The 24788-nt window shown below is 55.4% G+C and overlaps 6 protein-coding genes across 6 annotated transcripts; 3 read left to right on the top strand and 3 right to left on the bottom strand.

The window, feature by feature from the left end:
- Window positions 1–5180: 5180 nt before the first annotated feature.
- On the top strand, window positions 5181–6007 carry BXZ73DRAFT_56171 (uncharacterized protein; the record flags this gene model as incomplete). The annotated part of the gene is made up of 3 exons (XM_048021445.1): window positions 5181–5548; window positions 5605–5788; window positions 5849–6007. 3 exons carry the CDS (start codon window positions 5181–5183, stop codon window positions 6005–6007), a joined length of 711 nt encoding a protein of 236 aa, XP_047871890.1.
- Window positions 6008–6666: 659 nt separating this feature from the next.
- BXZ73DRAFT_56164 (uncharacterized protein) lies at window positions 6667–7435 on the top strand (the record flags this gene model as incomplete). The annotated part of the gene is made up of 2 exons (XM_048021444.1): window positions 6667–7068; window positions 7133–7435. The coding sequence occupies 2 exons, from the start codon at window positions 6667–6669 to the stop codon at window positions 7433–7435; spliced, it is 705 nt and encodes a 234-aa protein (XP_047871891.1).
- A 4283-nt stretch (window positions 7436–11718) lies between these two features.
- BXZ73DRAFT_82270 (uncharacterized protein) lies at window positions 11719–12092 on the bottom strand (the record flags this gene model as incomplete). Its single annotated transcript, XM_048023667.1, has 2 exons — window positions 11719–11873; window positions 11912–12092. 2 exons carry the CDS (start codon window positions 12090–12092, stop codon window positions 11719–11721), a joined length of 336 nt encoding a protein of 111 aa, XP_047871892.1.
- A 1487-nt stretch (window positions 12093–13579) lies between these two features.
- On the top strand, window positions 13580–13953 carry BXZ73DRAFT_82271 (uncharacterized protein; the record flags this gene model as incomplete). Its single annotated transcript, XM_048023668.1, has 2 exons — window positions 13580–13760; window positions 13799–13953. The coding sequence occupies 2 exons, from the start codon at window positions 13580–13582 to the stop codon at window positions 13951–13953; spliced, it is 336 nt and encodes a 111-aa protein (XP_047871893.1).
- A 6458-nt stretch (window positions 13954–20411) lies between these two features.
- BXZ73DRAFT_107377 (uncharacterized protein) lies at window positions 20412–21736 on the bottom strand (the record flags this gene model as incomplete). Its single annotated transcript, XM_048016887.1, has 5 exons — window positions 20412–20490; window positions 20540–20709; window positions 20761–20952; window positions 21015–21164; window positions 21224–21736. The coding sequence occupies 5 exons, from the start codon at window positions 21734–21736 to the stop codon at window positions 20412–20414; spliced, it is 1104 nt and encodes a 367-aa protein (XP_047871894.1).
- A 456-nt stretch (window positions 21737–22192) lies between these two features.
- BXZ73DRAFT_82274 (uncharacterized protein) lies at window positions 22193–24625 on the bottom strand (the record flags this gene model as incomplete). Its single annotated transcript, XM_048023669.1, has 6 exons — window positions 22193–22835; window positions 22890–22996; window positions 23179–23344; window positions 23736–23836; window positions 23958–23963; window positions 24149–24625. The coding sequence occupies 6 exons, from the start codon at window positions 24623–24625 to the stop codon at window positions 22193–22195; spliced, it is 1500 nt and encodes a 499-aa protein (XP_047871895.1).
- Window positions 24626–24788: the final 163 nt, after the last annotated feature.

Here is a 24788-nt window from a genome sequence, read left to right on the forward strand (position 1 = left end):
TGGCGCGGATGTCAAGTTGCCCTCGGTACGCCATCTCCGCCTTATCTGTGCACCCACGGCGTTCGGTGGGATCGTCGTCTTGTTTCCCGTTCTTTCCACCATACACCCCATCGGTCTCGAGCAGCTCGCGCTACCTCTCATCATCGCCTCCGCCCTCCCATCGCTACGCGTTCTCGCCCTGGGATCGTTCTAGCTTGCCCCGTGCGCCTTCGCCGCGATGGACAGAGAGCGCCCTTCCCTGGCGAAGCTCCGCGAAGAGCTGGAGTGTGACTGAGTGCTCGGAGTTCGACCTGAGGACCGATCACAACGGTGATTACGCAATCGATTTCTTGGGTTGACGGTACTAACAGGATGCGTTCGTCCTTATTTTAGGTTTGCTTTCGGAATATCCATACGGATCGTAGTTCGTCGCTGGTATTATGCGCTTTCGCTCAGCAGGTCAGTGTGCGTGTGGCCATTCGTTGGCAGGTATCTAACCTGGATGCACTTACCACGACTGCAGTAGGATATTTAAGGTGCTTTTTGTACCCAACAAACGTCCTACGCTCCCAGACCGCGGCAGCACAACGTCTCTGCTCACCACAAGCGCCCGAGCCAGGTTCTCGCTGAACCGTGCAACGAGCCGCTCCTCTATCCCGCACCAGTATCTCTTCGCGTGATCTGACACTCCCCACAATAGCACTTGCGGAAAATCCTATGGTCGCGAGCCCGTCCTCGAGCGACGTCGTCCTCGCCGTTCAGCCTCGGGTCGTGGCCAACTGTGAACTGGGCCACTGTCGGGTTCATGTAGACGTGCTCGATCGTCAACAAGGTCTTGTGACGGTAACCGGTGCATAGAGTGCCATTTTGATAAAAACGTTGTTACTTCGCGTCGTGCACCGGAGCCAGAACGTGTCGTTCATTCATGTGGCATACGCGTGCGCGTGTACAATACTCAAGGAAAGATCACATAGCAATCATATTACTGCGCAAAATCCTGCATAGCTTCGCTCACCCCTTCGCAATTCCTTCGATCGCGAGCTGCATGTGACTGTCGGATTCCGTCCACGCCTCCGTCTCGGATAAAGCATCCCGTATCTTGACCCGCATAGCGTCCGCCTCGAGCACCAATCCCTCGAGTTCCTCCGCATCATGCTTCAGATGTACGGCAGCCGCTGGGGAAACCTTCTTGGTTAGTTGATCGGCTTGCTTTTGGAGTGCACTAATTCACGGATGTCAGCGCTGGTTGGTCATGCGATATAAACGATGGGCAGAACTTCATATTCGTCAGCATCGAGTTCACGGCGTCGAGCTCTTCCCCCTGGGCTTCTTTTATTTTCTTCTTCAGAACGTTGCGTATTTTGATGAGCTTGGCCTTCATTATCTGTGCAGCGATGGACAGATGAGGAGCAGGGCCGAGGCACATGCGACGATAATGTTCGTTCTCCGGGGATGTCATGGTGCGCACGTGCTCCGCGAACTGGTCGAAGACCTCCTGCCACGCCAGTGGTTTGGACGCCGGCTTCGAGTCGACCGGTTCCTGCACTTGCCGTCAGCGAAAGAACACGTGCACATAGAAAACGGCTGCCATCACCAGTTCGGCCTCGTTAGGCTTCGCCTCGGCGGGTGATGCATCCGGCTCAGCCTCCTCGGTGATGGTGGCGTCCGCGTCGACTGTCGGGATGACCCGAGAGACGGGTGGGACCTCTGATACGTCAGGGGAAATATCGACAACTGCTCCTTCTTGAACAAGAGCTGGTGCATCTGGGACTCTCTTTGCGGAAGTCGCCGGCCGAAGGTGGTAGGGGGTAGGCGCAGGGCCGACTGTATCGTGGCGAGACGCAACCTCCAGAATGGAAGGGTGAGATTGAGGATTACATGCCCTTGCGTCCAGCCATGCTTGAGGGAATGTGGAGACTTGGCGAGAGCGCCGGAGCGGCCTTGGTATCTCGAGAAGTCCAGGAAGGTTGTCAACAGAAGAGTATGTGATCTCGCAGATGTTTCTGTGAGTGGAAGCCGGGTCGTCGTCGATGTACCGCGAGTCCTTGATCTGGACGATCTGGTCCCAAGACTGGGCTTTGGCTGGATCGGTATTCGTCCCTCTGATTCGTTCTTGCGCGGAAACGAAATCCGTCACATTGAACCTTAGACCACTCGTCAACGGCGTGCACATATCCTACGACAGAGGACGCACCAGAAGTCATCGCGCTCAAACGAATCACAGTCTTCGCCCCGTAGCATGTGTACGATGTCCTCCTTTTGTACGGCGTAACCCTTTGATACCGTACGCAACACTAGCCCCATCTTAGTGACGACGAGGAGAGTTATTGATAAATGACTGCTCACGAAAATAAAGTGCAGTTCCTCTGCGTAATCGGCCATCATCAGCTGGAAGGCCTTGATATAAGTTACGACAACGAATACTCACAGGTGCTTGACACTCGACTTCACATCCGCAGGAGACGTGTTCCGTACCCTTTCCAGAATCCTCGGGATGAGATTGATGAGGTCCCGTTTTGTGGGGAAATCGTGCGGAGAACGGTTGACCGTGGTTGGATACCACAGTTCCATGAGATTCACTATCCAGATTCTTCGAAGTTCCAGATTGTGGAGCTCCGAGTTCCGCCTTGTGTAACGACCAGTGATGACGATCGCGGAAGCGAGGCCTTCAGTTAGATGTCCGATGAGGTTTGTCTGGAAGGCGGATTCGATTCGAGTCGTTCCCTCTCCCATGAATCTACGAAGTTGACATTCACTGAAGCCAGGAGAACACGGCAGATGAACACGAACCTCAGATATAGGAACGCCCCGGGAACGTGTTTCCAGTGGACGGTCGCGTTCTCGCGTCGTAGGAAGCGATCAAATCCGTTGACGAACATAAGGAACCCGGTGTCACAGGATTCGTTCCCGCCACTAGTTGTGTGAGCAGGCGGAGTATCGTGCTGCCGGACCGCGTCGACGATGTAGCTGAGATGGGAGGCAGTCGGGATGAAATCAAACCGAGCTTCAGCGTTCAGGCTGTCGTCTCCTGGCTTGACGGGGATGTAAAGGATACGCGCCAGCCATTGTCGCAGCGTCTTCAGCGCCTCGGGCCAAGACGGAGTGAGATGGATATCGAACATCGAGAGGTCTCCTAGATCAAAGAAAGGTGTTTGAAAACACTCCCATAGCGAGCGCATCCAGTATACTCTAAGCCACAGTTAATCAGAAGTGCTGTTGTAGAGCAGATAAATGCGCACCGTTCTTTCCATGCCACTACGTCTCCCAATCGAATAGCGAGGCCATAAACCTTGATGACCCATAGACAAAGCTCTATTCTGTGGTGCAGACCGCGCTGGTTCAGAGGATGTTCACCGTCTTCATGCTTCCCATTGCACTTTTTCATGTCATGGGCATCGCACAGTCCCGACAGCGAGAACCGGACGCAAGGAGACAGGAGCCGGTCGTGTTTTGTCTTGATAGCTCTGATTATCTCTGAGATAGGCTCCGATTTCAAGCGTGTCTTTACCGCAAGGTCGAAGAGTCGAGACAGAGAGCCGCCTGTGAGCACCCTAGCACCCGATTCTCCTCCGCGATATTCCTTTGATATTTCTGCCAGGCGCCAGAGGTAGGTACCCTTGGGGAGTGTGTGCGAGTCTTTCGCTCTGGACTGGTCCTGCGTGATTCCGTAAGGCATCTTCCGGACACGAGGGTCTTCGTGCTTGAGCTGAAGCGCGAGCAGGATGGGAAAGCTGGTTGCGAAAGAGTCTTCGTCAACGACGTCAGTGGACCCCCTTCCCCCTCTGTAGCCGTCGGTAACGGCGGTACGACCCCGTCATGTTGCCGTCGGTAACGGCCATACGAGCTCGTACGAGCTCCGGTCGTGTAGCCCGTCGGTAACGGTCGTACGAGCTCCGGTAGTGTAGCTGTCGGTAACGGTCGTACGAGCGGTGGTGGAGAAGTAATATACAATAGGGATCATCACGGGTATGCAGAACCCACGCGGGTCACGGGTGGGGGTCACGCGGGTGAGGGTACGGGTAGTAGTCAGAGGACCCGCGGCACATCGCGGGTACCCACAGCCGGCCCGCGGGACCCGTGCGTACCCGTGCATGTACTGAACGCCACAGCTGTGCAAGCGCCCTTGTGCGCCGCGGCGGATGATAGCTAAAGCGCCGGTGGCTTCGCCACCAGCTGTACAGTACATTACATAACCCATGGCAGCCTGATTGCGGTCTCAGACTACCCCCACCGAACTGCCTGTATCCCCACAACTACCCTGCCATCTCCACTCGCCCTCCCACCTCATAAGTGATGTCGTTGCCCGCACCTGAGTCATCTACTACCCCAGCACCCAAAAGCGGCCCGCTTCACCAACGGAAGGTGTTGGCAGCAAACGGCGTAAAGTGCCGACAGAGCGTTGGAAGCTAATGCAAGAGCAGCTGCAGACGGAGAAACCCAAGGTGAGTTATATGCACAATATGCCACTACCGGGGTTGTACTCACCATCAAGTGTCTGCCATTCACTCCCAGGAGAACGTCGGCATGCCAGAGAACAAGAGTGCGCCCACCCCAAAGCGCGGCAAGGACAAGCGCACCCCACGTGACAAGGACGCAGCCGCACCAACGCGCGGCAAGGATGCGCGCACCTCAACGCGCGACAAGGACGGCGATGGCCCCACCCCGATGCGCAGCAAGGGCACACACACCTCAACACGCGCCAAGGATGGCCCCACCTCCATGCGTGACGAGGACGCGGCCACATCGACACGGGACAACGACACAGCCGCATCAACACAGAGTCATGAAAAGGATGCAGCACGCACGAAGGACAAGGCCGCATCCTTGCGGCGTGACAAGAACACGGCGGCGGCGGTGACACGCAACAAGCCTGATGCGGCCGCATCCGTCTCCACCTCGTCCGGACACCGTTATAGGTCGCCGTACTGCTTGAGTGAAGAGGACGAGGCTGCGGCTGTGGCGAACAGGCTTGACGGCTCGGACGATGACATCATCATGCTTGACAGCCCACCTGCGGAGTCGCGTGGTCAGAAGCGGCCTCGGAAGGATGCGGCCAAGTCAGAAGCGGAGGCGAAGGCGAAGAGGGCGAAGGTGCCTGTGTTTGACGATGATAGCGATGGTGAGAAGCAGCTTGGTAAGTCTTCCAGTGATCTCTATAAGAGCGTACCAACTCACCTCGCTGTGGGTGCACTGCAGATGCTATGCTGGAACGTTGGGGTTCACATGCGTATGGCTTCTTCGATCCGCGGCCTGCTGTCAAGGAAATCCAGGGTCGTCGTGCCCATGTCTTCCGATGCTCGGCGACAATCTGTCGGGGTTCTACAAGAAATGTTAATCGCTTCCTCAACACGGGTGATGTATCGTCCACGAGCAACTTACTCAAGCATGCCACAAAATGCTTCGGGCACGAAGCTGTTGATCGCGCGCGCAACAACAAGCTCTCAGCGGAGCAAGTGCGGGCGAATATTGTCAAGGCGACGACAAGTGAAAGCATCAATAAGTACTTCAAAGCCACCAGTAAGAACACGGTCACGTACTCACATCGGCAGCTTACTGCGTCCGAGACACGGTGAGCCCACTTTATTGCTGTCTGAGCTGTTGTACGTGAATCTAATCACTGTCAAGGTGCGAGTTTGTCCGGTGGTGTGCTGAGTCGTACCGCCCATTTGAGATCGTCAAGGACACGCACCTTCAAGTTATCTTGAAATCAGGACGACCGGGGTTCATGGTTCCGTCGCCGAGCACGGTTGCGCGCGATACCAAATTGCTGTTCGCTCGTACACGCCGGCGTCTTCGTCGTCTACTTTGCGTGAGTCCTGCATTAGTATCAAATCACCTCACAGCTCACAGCATCTCTACTTACCAACAGGACTACGATGGTCGGCTCAGCATTGCAACGGACTGCTGGACGTCTCCGAACGGCCACGCGCTCATGGCCATCACGGTGCATGTGGTCCATGAGAATGCACCTATGTGCTTGGTTCTTGATATTGTCGAGATACCCAAGGTATATAATTTGATCTGCTAGCATCCAGGGTCAGTTCTAATCGTCTGCGGACTTTCAGGCTCACACAGGGGAAACTCTGGCAGAGGAGATGGTGCGCGTCTTGAAAGAGTTCGAGATTGAAAACAAGGTGAGCGTACCGTCTTGAGTCTCGACTCTCAACCCACTGCTGGATTCAGCGCGTGGTTATTGTCCGTGTGGTTCGTCGTGCGATGCATCTTGCAGCTTGTTGTGCAGCGCGTCGGCCAGCGCATCTTGCAACGCTTTGGCCAACGTGTTGGCCAGCGCGTTGGTCAGCACGTTGGCCAGCGCGTCGACCAGCGCGTCGGGCCATGCGTCTTGCAGTGTATCATGTGGCGTGTCACGCGGCTGTCTTGCAGTGCGTCGGGGCCTGCAGCTTGTCGTGTGGGACGTCTTGTGGCGCGTCGGGCAGCGCGTCTTGCGGCGCGTCGGGCAGCACGTCTTGCGGCGCATCAGGCAGCGCGTCTTGCGGCGCATCGGGCAGCGCATCTTGCAGTGCGTCGCGTCCGGAGGCTGGAGTGTCAATAAGTTGAATCGGAGAAATGCAGTGACTGACTGAGAAACATACACAGGTTCTTGGCACCACATGTGACAGTGCGTCGGCGAATGACAAAATGGTCGAGAAGATGGAGGAGGAGATGGACGAGATGTGGCGTGCCACCATGGGGCACGTTCGCTGCTTCGGCCACGTTGTACAGCTGATCAGCTGGGGGCTGTTGAAGCAATTTGAGCCACGTAAGAGACCTAAAAAGAAAGGTAATGGTGAGAACCCGGACGACTCTGGAGCAGAGGAAGAGGACTGTGAAGGAGCGGCAGAAGAAGACGAAGAGGAGTTCGATGAGAATGGAGATGTCATTGAGGAGATGGAGGACGAGGAGGAAGATGACGACGATGGGGAGGGATCAGAGGCCGGGGAGGAGGGAGATGTGTTGGTCACTGACGACAATGCGGGGCTGGGCGAGGTCAGCGCCGATGAGTGGGTGGATGAGATGGCGGGAATGACTCCGGACGAGCTCGCGGAGTTTTACAAGAGCGTGCGTCCGGTCCGTGGGGTCTTGACCAAGGTACGTGTATATGCGAGGAGGTTCTGACCAGCGCGATATACTCACATTTTGTGCTGCCATGCAGATCCGTCGCCTCGCTGTGAAGATCCGCAAGTCGACGACCAAGTTGCTGCCGGCATGGAAGAAGCACTTGATTGATCGTGGCTTTGCCGTGCTCATGATCCCCAGGGATGTTCGGACGCGGTGGAACTCAACATTCGACATGCTGAAGATGGTCTTGCGGTTGAAGATAGCGATCCGCTCCTTCACTGTTGACGACGGCGACCATGGGATCGACCTGGGGGAGTTCGCGCTGTCGAGAGCAGAGTGGACGATTGTAGAGCAGCTGGTGGATGTTCTGAAGGTGAGCAGAGCGCGCTCGGGTTGATATCAAACACTGACCTTGTCTGCTGTGCTCGTAATCGCACTCCCACCACCGTATGGCACCATGTCTTCCGTGCGTGCGGTTGGCTGCTAATTTCGTCCTTCTGCACCCACGCTGCCGGCGCCCATTCCACCGCGCGCTTTCTTGGCCGTTGCTCTCTTGCCCGCCCCTCACTCGACCGTTCAACACCCCGGTCTCTCCGTTCCCTCCTCCCTCCCTTGTCTGCGCTCTACGCCATGCCAACGCTCGGCCCACACACTCCAGATCTTCAAGGCTGCCACTCTCTTCTTCTCCAAGCGTCAACGTCTCCCTGGAAGCCCCACCCTCGCCTCGGTCATCCCAACCATGGACATGTTCGACGAGAAGCTGACCACCCTCCAGTGTGAGGGCAGCACGACTTCGACTGGCCAGCTGCTTGATCCCGCAATTCGGGGGGCATGCTCATTTGCGAAGCGCGTGCTCAACAAGTACTATTCGCTCACAGACTCAACGGAGGCTTATCGTATTGCAATGGGTAAGTCCTCTCCTTCAGTCTACAACTATTTACATCACTATTGATACTACCTTTCCTAGTCCTTCATCCCAACTACAAACTCGATTACTTCCGGAGCCAGAAGTGGGAGCCGAAGTGGATCGACACAGCTGAGCAGCTCGTTCGCGACGAGTTCGACAGTGTCTACAACCAGCCGGCCAAGCACGGAGGCAACGAAACACCTGCAAAGAGCAGCAGGCTACCCGTACGTAATTCTTCAATCGCGAAGTCGCGCAGCAGCGGGTCGCCTGACAGTGTATTTCTACAGGACAGCGACGACGACGAACAAGACATGTTCGACAACCTGGCGTTCCACCATTTGGGGAATGTGCAGGCCCATGACGAGCTCACACGATATCTCGCAGATCCAATCATACGCGTCCCGGTCACCGACCCTCTAGCATGGTGGCGAGCTCAAGCGACCGTGTATCCTTGCTTGAGCCGCATGGCCCGCGATTACCTTCTCATTCCAGGTGCGTTCTGAAGTGCATCTGCAGATGTAGTAGTCGTGCTGACCTAACTTTCCACAGCTACATCTATCGAAGTTGAGCGTGTATTCAGCCGCGGTCGTCTCCTCCTCCCGTACACTCGCAATCGGATGAGTGCGCAGACGACGCGCGCACTCCTCTGTCTTGGCAGCTGGTCCTTGCACGACCTCATCAACAACGACGACCTCGCCACCATCAGCAAGTTGGACCAAGTCGAGAAGAAGGGCGACGACTATGAGATGAAGCGGGGTTGGGATGCGATGGGCTGACTTACCCATGCTCGACGTTCCACCTCCCCACATCCAACATGTTCCTCTCTTTGCGCCAGACGTGTTCACCTCCCCACGCTGGACACGGCAGCCTGTTCATATCTCTGTTCCTCTCCCCACACCGGACACGTTCACCTCCCCGCACTCGATGCGCTCAACTCCTCGCGCTGGACACACCCAACTGCCCGTGTTCTGGGCATGCGCACACGTCCCCGCCTTCCTCCGATTATCGCCCTTCACCACAATGCTCTTCCGCGTGACTGTCGAGCGTCTTGCCCTCTCCCACAACGTGCTCCGGATCGACGCACTGCCCTCCTCAGTGTTGCCTCTCTCCGGCGTCCGCGTGCGTTCAATCTTCCACCTCATCACCCTCTGCGCTGCCCTACTTCGTGCCCACGCCCTTCAACACGCCCACGCCACCCTCCACTTTGTCCGCCTCTACCTCATCACCCTTCACGCTTCCCTTCTTTGCGCCCACACCAGCCTCGTCCGGCTCTGCCTCATTCTGCTCCGTACCGCCTTCCTTCGTACCGCCTTCCTTCGTACCGCCTTCCTCCCGGAGAATCACCGTCCGTAGGGGGCGGCCTGCACGCCAATTCCTGTCCTCACGTGCCACGGCCGCCTCTCATGGGCCACCCACCATCGACCATCGCTCGCGGCTCGCCAAGCGCCGCCACTGTTCCCGACAGCAACACTCGTTCCCCAGACTGCGCGAGGGCAGGTGGACGAAAGCGTGGGGGTCCTTTATGCGCTTTGCGCTCTGTGGCCATCGCGCGCGATAGAGGGAGAGGAAGGCCAAGAGCGGAGGCTTTCACGTCACGTTTCAGCCACGCAACGGCACGAGTGGGGCTCGAGCCTTTCCCGTCGCCGTGCAGCGGAGCGCGTGGGTTCGATGGCCGTGGCGGATCGGTCACCGGTGGAAGCGGGTGTGGAAGCCGCCACGCCACGAGTCGTCTACGGGGCTATCAGAGGCTTGAGTCTTGAGAGGGCCGCAGAAGGCGAGCGGGAGACTCGGAGGCACTGGGTGGGGCTCTGGCTGGAGGACATGGCTGGAGGACACCGAGTAGACGCGAGCACGGGATGGGCACCGCGCTCAACATTCTTTCGGCCATGGACATTGCGCAATGGTGCTTCGTGTCTGATTGTAGATACACATATAATACTAAAGCTTACTACATATGATACTTACGTGGTAATGAACCCGCGGGTAACCCGTGAAGGGTCCATACCCCTCACGACCCTCGGGTTGAATGACTGGACCCGTCCGTACCCTCACCCGCGCTACACGGGTCACGGTATTCGCGGGTAAGGGTACGGGTAGCCCTCAGACGACCCGAGGGTTACCCGTGGTGATCCCTAATATACAATGCCAAATGTATCATTCTGGCTGTCGTTTGCGTGCTTTGAGGTCCTCTAGTGTGCTACATACGCGCAAGAACATCCCGCAGCCCCAGGGAAGCCAATACCGGGCTGATATAGCAGGGGATGCTGGTTCCGGTAGTAGCACGTCCCACTGCGTACATTGCGCCCTACTGCACCGTACGTTTCGGTAATGCGTTCGCTACGTTCCCCTGGGTCGTACGAGCTCGGAACACTGGTTTTTATCCCCATGCGTGCTGTGGTTGGCCCGGGGCATTGAAAACACTGCCCAGACTCGTACGAGCCTGTAGCCGTCTGTCACGGTCGTACGAGGCACCTCCGGTGTGCACCCGGAATATTGCGGTAATGGATTCGGCAGATGCGCGTTACTGTACCGAATGCAGCGCACTCAATTTCGTTGCGATGCGTGCCATGGTTGGCCTGGGGTAACAAAAACGCTGCCCAGGCTCGTACGAGCCTGTAGCCGTCTGTCACGGTCGTACGAGGCACCTCCGGTGTGCACCCGGAATATTGCGGTAACGGATTCGGCATATGCGCGCGAGTGTACTGAACGCAGCGCACACAATTCCATTGCCGTGTGTGTTGTGGTTACAGAGGGAGAGTCAGAACAGTGCTCAGGCTCGTACGACTCTGTAACCTGTCTCAGACGGTCGTACGAGTACCTCTAAGAGAGCGGACACCCGGAAATCTCGGCAATGAATGGCGTGAATTGCCAAAGGTTACCGGAACATGGTGCACTTTGTTTCGTCGCTTTGCACACTGTAGTTAAGGCAGGAGAGTCGAAACAGTATGCAGGCTCGTACGAGCCTGTACCCTGTGTGAGACGGTCGTACGAGTTGTCCCCAGTGGACCTCATTTTTCTTCGGTAATGCTTTCGGTAGATGGGCACGGATACGTTGAGAATAGCGAACTTGATTTATTCGCTGTACAAGCCGTAGTTATGAAGATATTGTCGAAATGGTATGCAGACTCGTACGAGCCTGTACCCCGTCTGGAACGGTCGTACGAGGTGCTCCTGGTGGGTATCAAAAATTTCCGGTAATGCGTGCAATGCATTTCTGGAGATCACTGGAACACAGCGCACTTTGTTTTATTGCCATGCATGGCATGGTTAAGGTGGCAGACTTGAAACACTGCAGAAGCTCGTACGAGCTTGTACTCCGTCTGAGACGGTCGTACGAGTTGTCCCCCGGTGAACCTCGTTTTTTTCGGTAATGCGTTCGGTAGATGCGCACGGGTGTGCCGAGAATAGCGCACTTGATTTTAGTGCTGTATATGCTCTGGTTGTGGCAGCGGAGCTCAAACAGTGCGAACACTTGTACAAGATGTCCTCCAGTAAACACCTGCATTTTCCGGCAGTGCATTCATTACCGAGATTCCGGAAGCCCTTCCATTACCGAGATTCCGGCAGTCCCTCCATTACCGAGATTTCGACACCTGGTATCCAATACCGAGTGTTTGGTCATCTGTGTGTATTACCACTCTCACAACCGAGTTTTTGACCACCTGTGCATATTACCGCTCTCACTGCCGAGTTTTTGATTGCCTGTATTCATTACCGAGTTTTTTGCACCCATTGCCGAGTTTTTGATCACCGGTATCAATCAGCAGTCCTCATTACCGAGTTTTTGACTGCCTGAATCCATCACCGAGTTTTTGGTCACCTCCGGACTTCAATGCCGAGTTTTTGACCACCGGTATCCATTGCTCGTCCTCATTACCGAGTTTTTGGACACCTCCAGCCTTCAATGCCGAGTTTTTATTACTGAGGTCTGTAATCCCGGTGCTCACTGCCAGTGCTCTCGCTGACCTCTGGCCTTCAATGCCGAGGTTTGAATACCGAGATCGGTAATCCCGGTGCTCACTGTTGGTCCTCCGGCCTTCAATACCGAGTTTTTGTTACCGAGGTCGGCAATTGTGCTACCAGTGGTGCTCACTGTCTCAAACAGCGAGCTCACTGTCAGACACAGTGAGCTCAACATGTTGCCCATCTCTGTATCTGTCCCTCATACTTTTGGAATGCACCTCTGCATCGCATCTGAATGTATTGCAGCACCTTGCAGCATATTTACATGTGTGTGTCTGCCTGTACTGAACACCTTCTACCTGAGAAGTCACCCTTCACAGCAGCATGTGTAGATGGTATTTCACCTCGCTGTTTTTTGGATCCGGGAGGAGCATGCAAGAGCTGCGGGTGTGCAAATTTGGAGGGCATTAGCTGCAGAAGTGAGAGAACAGTGTGGTATGATATTTTAAAATGACATACCACACACAGACATGGGATGAGAGTGTATCACATCCCAGACACCTAGATATATTCACAGAGGATATTCTGAATGCAATGCAGAAGAGAGCGCACAGAAATCAGGATTTCCGGTGAAGATACAAGATATGTGTGGAAAGTGGAAGTTCTGAGAAAACACAACATGCATAAGTTCATGTGCAGACATGATATCAACATGCTGTTTGCTGCATCACAATTGGGTACTATTGGGGTGCTCAGATCGGAATTTGCAAGCTTATCGGTGATGAGATGTATATGGGGCATCATATGTCATTATTTCATGACATACAGTATCCTGACACAGCATATGCTCCGATTAGAATGCGAAAACATGGAATAGAACAGGGTAGAATATAGCTATCCAACGCAGAAGAGACCTTGAAAAACGGTTGAGAATCAGTGGAGATGTGCAAGGTGAGCCAGAAGTGTGGTTTATGCTGAATGTGCTCCGACCTCGCCTTCCACTCCAACCACACTTCTGGCTCACCTTGCACATCTCCACTGATTCTCAACCGTTTTTCAAGGTCTCTTCTGCGTTGGATAGCTATATTCTACCCTGTTCTATTCCATGTTTTCGCATTCTAATCGGAGCATATGCTGTGTCAGGATACTGTATGTCATGAAATAATGACATATGATGCCCCATATACATCTCATCACCGATAAGCTTGCAAATTCCGATCTGAGCACCCCAATAGTACCCAATTGTGATGCAGCAAACAGCATGTTGATATCATGTCTGCACATGAACTTATGCATGTTGTGTTTTCTCAGAACTTCCACTTTCCACACATATCTTGTATCTTCACCGGAAATCCTGATTTCTGTGCGCTCTCTTCTGCATTGCATTCAGAATATCCTCTGTGAATATATCTAGGTGTCTGGGATGTGATACACTCTCATCCCATGTCTGTGTGTGGTATGTCATTTTAAAATATCATACCACACTGTTCTCTCACTTCTGCAGCTAATGCCCTCCAAATTTGCACACCCGCAGCTCTTGCATGCTCCTCCCGGATCCAAAAAACAGCGAGGTGAAATACCATCTACACATGCTGCTGTGAAGGGTGACTTCTCAGGTAGAAGGTGTTCAGTACAGGCAGACACACACATGTAAATATGCTGCAAGGTGCTGCAATACATTCAGATGCGATGCAGAGGTGCATTCCAAAAGTATGAGGGACAGATACAGAGATGGGCAACATGTTGAGCTCACTGTGTCTGACAGTGAGCTCGCTGTTTGAGACAGTGAGCACCACTGGTAGCACAATTGCCGACCTCGGTAACAAAAACTCGGTATTGAAGGCCGGAGGACCAACAGTGAGCACCGGGATTACCGATCTCGGTATTCAAACCTCGGCATTGAAGGCCAGAGGTCAGCGAGAGCACTGGCAGTGAGCACCGGGATTACAGACCTCAGTAATAAAAACTCGGCATTGAAGGCTGGAGGTGTCCAAAAACTCGGTAATGAGGACGAGCAATGGATACCGGTGGTCAAAAACTCGGCATTGAAGTCCGGAGGTGACCAAAAACTCGGTGATGGATTCAGGCAGTCAAAAACTCGGTAATGAGGACTGCTGATTGATACCGGTGATCAAAAACTCGGCAATGGGTGCAAAAAACTCGGTAATGAATACAGGCAATCAAAAACTCGGCAGTGAGAGCGGTAATATGCACAGGTGGTCAAAAACTCGGTTGTGAGAGTGGTAATACACACAGATGACCAAACACTCGGTATTGGATACCAGGTGTCGAAATCTCGGTAATGGAGGGACTGCCGGAATCTCGGTAATGGAAGGGCTTCCGGAATCTCGGTAATGAATGCACTGCCGGAAAATGCAGGTGTTTACTGGAGGACATCTTGTACAAGTGTTCGCACTGTTTGAGCTCCGCTGCCACAACCAGAGCATATACAGCACTAAAATCAAGTGCGCTATTCTCGGCACACCCGTGCGCATCTACCGAACGCATTACCGAAAAAAACGAGGTTCACCGGGGGACAACTCGTACGACCGTCTCAGACGGAGTACAAGCTCGTACGAGCTTCTGCAGTGTTTCAAGTCTGCCACCTTAACCATGCCATGCATGGCAATAAAACAAAGTGCGCTGTGTTCCAGTGATCTCCAGAAATGCATTGCACGCATTACCGGAAATTTTTGATACCCACCAGGAGCACCTCGTACGACCGTTCCAGACGGGGTACAGGCTCGTACGAGTCTGCATACCATTTCGACAATATCTTCATAACTACGGCTTGTACAGCGAATAAATCAAGTTCGCTATTCTCAACGTATCCGTGCCCATCTACCGAAAGCATTACCGAAGAAAAATGAGGTCCACTGGGGACAACTCGTACGACCGTCTCACACAGGGTACAGGCTCGTACGAGCCTGCATACTGTTTCGACTCTCCTGCCTTAACTACAGTGTGCAAAGCGACGAAACAAAGTGCACCATGTTCCGGTAACCTTTGGCAATTCACGCCATTCATTGCCGAGATTTCCGGGTGTCCGCTCTCTTAGAGGTACTCGTACGACCGTCTGAGACAGGTTACAGAGTCGTACGAGCCTGAGCACTGTTCTGACTCTCCCTCTGTAACCACAACACACACGGCAATGGAATTGTGTGCGCTGCGTTCAGTACACTCGCGCGCATATGCCGAATCCGTTACCGCAATATTCCGGGTGCACACCGGAGGTGCCTCGTACGACCGTGACAGACGGCTACAGGCTCGTACGAGCCTGGGCAGCGTTTTTGTTACCCCAGGCCAACCATGGCACGCATCGCAACGAAATTGAGTGCGCTGCATTCGGTACAGTAACGCGCATCTGCCGAATCCATTACCGCAATATTCCGGGTGCACACCGGAGGTGCCTCGTACGACCGTGACAGACGGCTACAGGCTCGTACGAGTCTGGGCAGTGTTTTCAATGCCCCGGGCCAACCACAGCACGCATGGGGATAAAAACCAGTGTTCCGAGCTCGTACGACCCAGGGGAACGTAGCGAACGCATTACCGAAACGTACGGTGCAGTAGGGCGCAATGTACGCAGTGGGACGTGCCACTACCGGAGCCGACGTCCCCTGCTGTATCAGCCCGGTATTGGCTTCCCAGGGGCTGTAGAATATCGTTTTCATTGTTGTTGTACCAATTATAATGTACTAGGGTATGTAGGAGAGTTGGAAAAGCACTAAGCTATCAAGGGGAACTACCTGCCCCCCACATCTCGTACGACCGTTACCGACGGCTACATTACCGGAGCTCGTACGAGCTCGTATGGCCGTTACCGACGGCAACGCGGGCACCTCGTATGGGCGTTACCGACGGGCTACAGCACTGCCACCGAGTGGTCAGTGAGATTGAGGTCGTTCAGTCTTCGAAGGTAAGTCCAGGCGTAGTCCAGCGCGAGAAGCGCCGCATCAGGACGATCAGAGCGGTAGAAGAAAGTCCCGAGCTTGAAGAGTTCGGTGTGTCGTCCGTGAGATATCGCTAGGAAGGTTTTGAGCTAGATACAAAAGGTATCAGTCTCAGTCAATCAGCGCGGACAATCCGGCTCACCAGCTCCCTATCTTCTTGTGCAACGGATGCAGGGAAGTCCTTCGAGATCCTGGCCTCCGCGCGATCGTAATATACCGATAATGGACCTTCTCGTTTGATGAGGTCGGACTCGAGTCCAATTGTGACTGACGTCGCCAAAACATGCTTCAGAAGGCGGGTTCCTGCGTTTATGGATTGCTGATCTTCAGGACCACCGTTGTCGTACAGATCGATGGCCCGCAGAGTGTGTCCGAGCTCTTCGTGAATGCGCGCAGCGTGAGAGTGCTCTCCTTTCGCCTCGTAGTAGTCCGCTAGGGTAGGCCGTAGAGAAGGCTCTTGTTCCATGAACTTGACGGCGGCGGCAGGCGTTGAGAACATCTCCACAGCTCTCCTGTGGAACGTAAAAACATGTTCGCGCGCGACCAAGGCCATTTCAATTCTCACCTGAATGCGTCGGTCCGATCTCGGAAGAAGAAGAGACACACCCGAGTGAAGATGTCGTGCGGGATGCGCCTACGATGTGCGAGGATCAGAGAGCGCGCCTCCTCCATCATCCCGGCATTGCAGTAAACCTGACAGGCCTTGCCGACATCGCGAGTCGCGAGGTAGGCCTCGGCGCTGTCCTTGTGTGCGTTGGCCCGCGCGTAACACTCCGCCGCAGTGTTGAGGAATACAGCTAAGTTTGTGTTGCCGGCGTGCCCGGTGCAATACTCCTTGGCGTACGACCTGAAGGCGTCGCCGGTGGCCCGCCAGTCGGAGTGAGAGAATGCGCGCTCACGCAGCATGTATGCGTACGCGAGGCTGCTTTCCTGCGGAAGCGAGGCGCGCTGAAAGCACAAGTGCGCATGCTCGTATAGCTGGCGCTCCATCATCGTGTGCCCGCGCTTTACCCAGTCTTGAGGGTTGAAGCCTGATTCGGAGATGAAGGGGAGAGGCTCCCCAGAGGAATGAGTATCGACGCAATTCTTCGCTTCCAACACCATCTGTTTACCATGGATAAGCCACCGTCAGACCAGAGTAACGGAGGCCGACACTTACCAGAAGCGGATTCGAGCTGACAGGGGTGTCCACTATCCACACACGGTTGCGTGCTCTCGTGAGGGCGACATAGAAGCACTTCAACTACCAATAATGAGGAATTTGAATGAGACAGTGGCCGCCTCTAGTTGAATCTCGTGCTTACCTCGTGACAAACGGCTTCACTAATGCTATAAGTTCCGTTATAACCTTGCTTTTCGGAGCTTATGTACGTCGAACACTCCTGGTGCCAGTCACGACGAGAGTGTCTCTCTGAACAGCAAAAATTGTACATGATTACCTAGACGCAGTAAGGTTTGAGACATCGGAACCGGGAAACGATAGGATGGCTCACGTCGTCGAACTCGAGTCCTTTGCTGTCGTACACGGTTCTGAAACGAACACATCAGATACCCTGGTAAATGGACTGTGGACGGGACGAACTCACATGACTAGACCACTGACTATCCCTCTCATTTTGAGAATGCTCCGTTGATCTTCGTCTCGAACGATGACACCTGTATACGCGAAGGTGGACTTAGCGGACTGCCACTTCGACGGGCACTGATTTCGATCTTACATTGATCTGCTCCCAGTTTGAGAGGCCTGGTAGATGTAAAACAGTAAATGAGTGGAGATAGGTTGGCTAAAGATATCGCTTACTCTATGTCAGAGAATTCGCGATCAAATGTGGAGAGCTGTATGCAGAGCGGACTGGCGCCTTCTTTATCCGCGACCTCGGGCCTCATGTAATCGACGGATCCGGGCCAGAATTTCGAGATCAAGGTCACAACCTCCCGCGAACAGTCAGTGATGCCTGATTTCGATCTATAATTCACTGCGAGATGGAACATCTCCGGCTGATGTTGCGTCCTGTCTTCGATGGATCCCTTCAGAGTGGATATTTTCAGCAAGAATTTTACCTCTTCAACACGACACGTACCTCGTATGTGTGCAGCATCGACGTCAATTCAGTAAACTTGAATGTACTACCGACGACGATTGTCTGTGCAGTATCTCCGGCCCAGAACAGACCGTTGGGATTTCTGCACAAGCCTCGAAGAACTGAAGCACGATTTCGGTCAGACGGACGAAATATTATAGGCGAGTCTTTGAACTTACGCAGCAGGTCGATTGTGCGGTTGTCCTGTGCTTCATCGACGTACCTATTTCCTACATGAGCGGCGAGCCTTCTCAATTCCGTAACAGGCGAGATGGACCCACAAGAAATCTACATGAGCACCTGGGAGACGTTTTCGAACTGAACGGAGGAGCGCATGAGTCCTAGAGTATTCTGCAGTCAGTCGCGAATCGTATATCGCGGGCGCTGTGTTTTTACCTATCTGCTTCGTCGATTTGTGCGCTTCCCGCTTTGAGGGTGCGGTACTTCTCGAAGATGTCGTATATTCTCTCACGATGTGACGCAAAGGTAGGATACCGCTTTGCGCTCACTTGACTATAGGCTTCTCGATCGAGATAAGGCTGAGGTGAGAGAACCGTGTTTTCCGAGCCCTCGATCACGCCTTGAGTGAATGAAGCGGCGTCCCGTGAGGATGCGTTCATCAGGGAAAACCCGGATGTATATTGAGATGTAATGGAGTATAATGAGGTCTTATTATCGTCATTAGTTGATGTCTCTAAATTAGTCTAATGAGCTTAATCCCCCGACAGCTAGCGGTCATTAGCAGGATTAGTGTCCAATAAAAAGGCATAATAATAGCTTTTTAGAGATCAATAGAGATCAATATACGAGCTCGTTCGCGCATTTTGCGGGCACTCGGCAGGCTTTGGGGCTCACGCAGGGGGGGAGAGTACAACTCATTGGTATTGCAAAAGATGTATGCTAGGCAGGAGGAACGAGACGGCACAGCAAGCATCTATCTCTCGAGATTATGGCGCAACACCGCCCTGCGGGTGCACAGGAATGATGCGGCCGAAGGCGGCTTGAAGGATTGACTGTTACGATCTATCGGAGGGATCAGCTCCAGTCCGTAGTCGGCAAATGCGGAAAGTCGTGCACAGAGCAAGGACGTACTATGTGTGAGTAGGGATTGGATGCTGCGCAGCAGCTGTCAGATGGACTCGTCAGCGACTTGGTGAGGTTTCAAGCACAACACATCTACGACGGATTACGACGATGTACCAAGCGGCGAGGTGTATGGGAGTGAGTGTGGGCGACGTGGGGGAAATGGTCACTGACAACGTGGGGGCGACGAGGGGCAACGCGGGTGATATGCGGGTGAGGCTGGCGACGCAGATATGAATGCAGGCGATGCAGGGGCGGGCGAACACGGGCAAGCGTGAGGGTGGGAAGGACGACGTACCGGTATATGGGGGTGAACACCATCACGCAGGGACCGCGCCGGACCGCCCCAGGCCACGCAAATGCTGGCGACAGAGATGAATACGGGCGACGCAGGGCGGGCCGCGTGAGGGTGAGAAGGACGACGCAACGTGGGGGCTAAGTGCTGCCGCCACGTGGTCGTCGCGGATGATGCTGGTAATGCAGATGAGTACAGGCGACGAAGGGGCCGGCGAACGGGGGTAGGTGTGAGGGTGAGAAGGACGACGTACATAGGGGTGAGCACTATCGATACGGGGTCCACGCGGGTCGACGAGGGGTGGCGACGCGGAGACGAATGCTGGCGACGTGGGGTCGGACGAACACAGTGGTTCGTGAGGGTGAGAAGTAGGACATGATATGGCGAGGCAAACGAGTGTCGTGGCGAGTGTGGGCGGTGAGGGCTAAGGTCGACTTGGACGACGCCTAGTGGTAGAGAGGTGTTGACGACTCGGGGGAACCATGTAGAGACGAGTCGACATGTGGCCATGGATTCTGTTCGATATGGGGGGTCAGTTCAGCCTTAAATACTGGAGGCAGTGGGGCTTACAATTGAAGAAGTATTGAAGACCAGGGAGAAGGAGAGGCAGCAGTTAGACGGGCTGCTATGGTAGCAATGTAGAGCCGGTTCAGCGATGCTGGTCCCGTTCGACAATATGGGAGAATGACGAACTAAGGGAGCGTGATGGAACGAGGTATAGAGGACAGGGTTTGCTGTGAATGAAAGGGTGACTAAGCTTGTCGGAGGGCATGCATGGAGATAAGCTCTTACCATCGACGAGGGTCGACCTGTCAGATGTGTTGAGAGGACGTAAACGAGTAGGAGGTGTAGAAAGGGCTACTATGAGACAGCATCGGGGAGAAAGACGGCTGGGTATCTTGACGACGCAGGGCAGCTGGTATGTTGCGGACGGCACGGCGAGGCTGGTAGTTCGACGTATGTTGCGGATGGTTCAGGCTGGTACGTCGATGCCGGTACAGTGCCTTGCCGCTGGTCCGTTGTGGCTGGTACGTCGACATGAGGGGAAACCGGGTTCGGAAGGTGAGAGGGAGGTTCGAAGAAGACGACTGTAACGACAACGGAAGCGAAACGTGGCTGGGTATCTTGACTTGCAGGGGCTGGAAGGCGACCTAGTCTACCTCCATGTTGTCGTAGTCGACCATGGCGACGTTGGCGTCCATGTTGGCAGGCCTGGGTGGGGTACTGCCCCTGGTTTGACGCGATGAGTGGGGAGTTCTGAAGAGGACGTTCAACGTACCCTGCCATGGTATAAAGCCCGTGCATTGTCTTATGGTAGCCTCGTGGGTTCCGGGCCTTGATTTGCTCGAGGTTGAGAACGTGCTCTGTGTAAGCGTCGAGGTACTTGTCCGCTGTAAAGTTGGTCGGATGGTGGGTCCCTTGGCTCCAGTCCATGAGCGAGGAGTGGATCTAATGTTGGATCAGCATGTGTAGCTATTGAGCGAGTGGTAGGAAACTTACCGCGGTGCTAACGAGAGCGACCATTGTCAACGGGATCTCCTTCTCCTCAGGACGATCGGGAGAGGTGGACTTGAAGACGGAGGCATGCTTCTTGGCGTGAGGCTTACGACCCTTGAAGAATACGGTGGCTATAATCGCGGCGATGCTCGGGTGCTGGTAAGGTTTGTTTCGGGGCACGTTAGCTTGCATTGGCTGTAGATACATCGATATGTTGTGTGAGCACTGTACGTGATATGACGACGGTCTGAAAATACCTCAACAGGGTACGAGTAGTTGAGGTGTTGCAGGAACCACTTCACGAGCTGCTTCGTCTCCTCACCAGGAACGATCTTGAAAAATCCAACCACCAGGTTGTCGGAGGCCTTCTTGAGGTCGCTCCGAAGCGAGCATATACGTTGGTTAACCTGTTGGGGCGTGTGTCAGTGGCCTCTAGCCGTTGCATAGCAGTAGGGAAGGTGCTTACTATAGGAGCCAACAATCTGAGTACGTCCGGGTTCGACGCAAACCATCCAGCCAAGCCGTTGTACCCTCGTGTTTGAGCTGCACGCAGAATGGACGAAGTGACGAACTGGTGTCGATCAACTGTGTCCGGGAATGCGTTCTCAGCAAGAATATGCTCCCTGACTAGCTCGAAAGCAACACGAAGCGTGTCCCGGACGTGAACATGCTGAGGGGTGAGGCAGAGTACACCACCTGGGTTGGCAGAGGGCACGACGACGTACGCCGTGGATGGCAGGTCCGAGGGTACTAGGCCTAGGGCCTCGTCAATGACATCCTCTTCATCTTTGTCCTCCTCCTCGTCAGCCGACAATTGTTTGGTGGAGGTGATAGGGAGGTTCGTTGCTGCTGCTGTGAGGACGTCATTTAAGCGAAGTTGTATGACCAAGCTGTTGGGAACAGAAACACACCACGACGTGATCCAGAGGGCTTGGTAGCAGGTGCAGAGGCCAATCGTGATCCCGTAGCGGAGCTGCATCAGGAAAACCCTCACTTGCAAATGAGTGATAACACCGCTAATCTTAGAGCTAATACCCATCTAATGGTCTAATGGTGAAGTAATCCGCATATTTTGCGCTAATGGAGCTGGGGAAGTGCTCATTTGCACTAAAGTAGGACTTGTGAAAAACCAATATCACCAATTTGCACGCATTCACATAAGTAGATGTAATGCAAGCTAATCACTGACTACTCAAACACCCTTGAGCAATCTCAAAGCAAAGATATATTGCTGTTAGTCTAAGTATCAATCTACTACAACAAGTCGGTGTGCGCGAAAGGTGATGGGCACCACGACGCGCCGCCCTAGTGCTTAAGGTGCCATGCAGAGCCTAGCAGCTTCGTCGCGCGGAGTTGCAAGCGACCGCGGTGCTGTCATTCTTCTAGGTTCGTTCCACGGACGCGCGGGCATCGTGGACGTGTCGGCGTCCGAGAGTCATGCGTCCTCCTTCTTCAGCGTGTTGCGCTCCGTGGCGTCCGCATCGCCGTCATCCACCTCGTCCACCTCCGCCTCGGCATCGTCCGCGTCCTCGCCCTCCACATCGGCGTCGGACACAGACGACTTCGAGCCGCAACCTGTGTTCTCTGTCGTGGCTGCGGGTTTCGGGTGCGGGGAGCGGCTCACAGACCGGCTGGACAAGGTCCGCGCGTGGCCATCCATCGACCCGTTCGGCTTGTGGGCAGAGGACGGGTGGAGGAGGCGGTCGTAGTCGTCCCGCGGGAGCGTGGCGATGCTGGGCGGGGTAGGGCCACGATGAGACGAGCGGTGATACGGCGACGCACCGTTCTCACGGTCGTAGTCCCGGTCGCGATCTTGCTGGGAGTAGACGGCGCTCGAGGAGAGCCCGTTCAGGCTGGGGGCGCGCGACGAGTGAGAAGGGTGGGTGGGGAGGGTGTCAGTCCGGTGGACGGAGCGGTCCGAGCCCGAGTGCGAGCTGCGCCTGTTGGTGTACGAGCCTGGGGCCGCTTGTGGAGCGCCCGAGGGGCGGATTGCCAAAGGCTGGTTGTGGAGGTGGGCGTTCAAACTCATCGAGTCCAACGTTCCGCGCCGCTCAACGCGCTTCATTTTCTTGCGGCATCTGCGGAACGTGTCAGGAGAAAGACGTGAGGATGATGCAGCGGCGGTTGCTTACCGATCGCAGACGGTGCCGGGGCCCATGGGACCAGGACCCCACTTCTCGACGCACTTGCTGTCCTCATAGCGGCCGGCGAGTCCATATTGACGGCAGATGCGTTGACCCTAGTCGTTGGTCGCAGGAAATCCACCACCGCCGATGTGGCCGCGCGCCCGCGCATGTGGTAGTCAGCGCGGCTGGGCGATGAGGAGCGGCCACGCGGGCCCTGCAGCTGCTGTGGGAGCATCCCGTCCGCGGTCGCGGCGTCGATGGAGGCCAGATGGGGAGACCGGTGTCAGCGAAGAACGTCCGCGTGGCGTGCGACATCCCACGCAAGTGCGTCCACGATTGCTTGGGTGGCGTGGATGGGCTCGTAGAGGGTGTTGAGGAGGCAGACAATGAGGCCCTTGAGGATGGGGCTGAATGCGGAGCCAAGGATGCAGTGGACGTACCACTTGACGGAGAGCTCTCGACTGTGGGGGAGAGGGCGACTTCGAGCTTGTGGAAATCGAGGAAGGTGGATTGCGGGGGCGCGGCGGGCCCTCACCGGTGTGCCGTGCATATACGTGTGTGAGGGCGAGATGGGACGGTGGAGGAGGTGAGCAGAGGAAGAGAAAGACGACATCGAAATGATGCATTGATGATGCGCAGTGCTGGCCGTGCCAAGCGCTGGAGTCGACGCGACGCGCGTCGGTTCCCACGCGTCAGTGGGGGAGCAACGCCAGCTGCCAGCGCGTCCTTTCGTCCGCATTCGCTTTCTCTCCCTCTTCCCCCGCCTCAGCCACGCCGCCTCACCTCTGGACCACTCAAGCCACCCAAGCTGGCCAAAGGTTCGTCCTCTTTTCCCCATGTGCACCCTTCTACCCTCTCATCGCGTCTCGTTGATCCTTCACTCCCGGTGCCCACGTCTGCGCCTGTGTCCGACCCCTAGTGGGAGCCGATTCGGCCGCGAAGGAGACGGAGGCCTGCGCCGCGATGGTCACGCGCGTGTGAAGGCATCCAGGTGCGCATCTTTGTCCTGCTCGGCGACAGCGCGCCCACTGCCAGCAGGAATAATGCACACGAAGACTTGCAATGCCCACTCACTTTATCCTATGGTTGCACCATCGAACTTCGCAAGGTGCGTGTGTGATACAAAATCCTCCGTGATGGGTGACGAAGGTGCGTCTTTTGCCAGACTCTCTCGGGCCTTGTGGTCCTGACGACCTGCGCGAGCTCTGCATGAACGCGCCCACACAGAGTGGCATTGCGTGCACCTCACTCGACATGCCACTCACACGGTCGACTGCGATCAACAGCGCGCCTTGGGCTCGATGCTGGTGCGCGCGACGGAGCACAAGCGGCGGTCGGCCGCACCCGCGCAGGCCGCGCGTCGAAGAACATGGACGGCGCGCGCACGCCTCCCCCTCCCTCCCACCGTCCCGGTCTCCGTCCCACACGACAGCGCGGGCGAGCACGTCGAGTCCGCACGCGCGCGTCCCGTCGGCTCCCGCGTCTATGCCCGCGTGTCGCCAGTCGTGATCCTCCTCGTCGCCGTATGGCCAGCCCGCGCGCCCCCCAGCACGCCGCCGGTCACCATCCAGCACGAGTGCAGTGTCGCTCGACCTCGACACCCCCGAGCTCTCGATGAGCCCCAGCGTGTCCGCGTCGGATGTCTCCCTCCCGGACAGCGCGCTCACGGAGATGCCCACCGCACCCGCACCCACACCCACCCCCAGTCCTGCCGCCGCCGAAGCACGTCCACGCACCCGCATGGACGGCGTTGCAGGGGAGCGTAGCGTTCCCGGACGACTACGACCTCGGCCCCGCCTCCCACTGTGTCGTCATCCACGTCGCCCATGTCACCCTTACTGCCCATGCTTTGCCCACGTGGATGCACGCCTCCGTACATAGTGTTAGTGTCGTTAGTTTTGGTCT

This window comes from Epithele typhae (assembly GCF_022376455.1).
Source record: "Epithele typhae strain CBS 203.58 chromosome Unknown BXZ73scaffold_108, whole genome shotgun sequence".
Lineage (NCBI taxonomy): Eukaryota > Fungi > Basidiomycota > Agaricomycetes > Polyporales > Epitheliaceae > Epithele > Epithele typhae.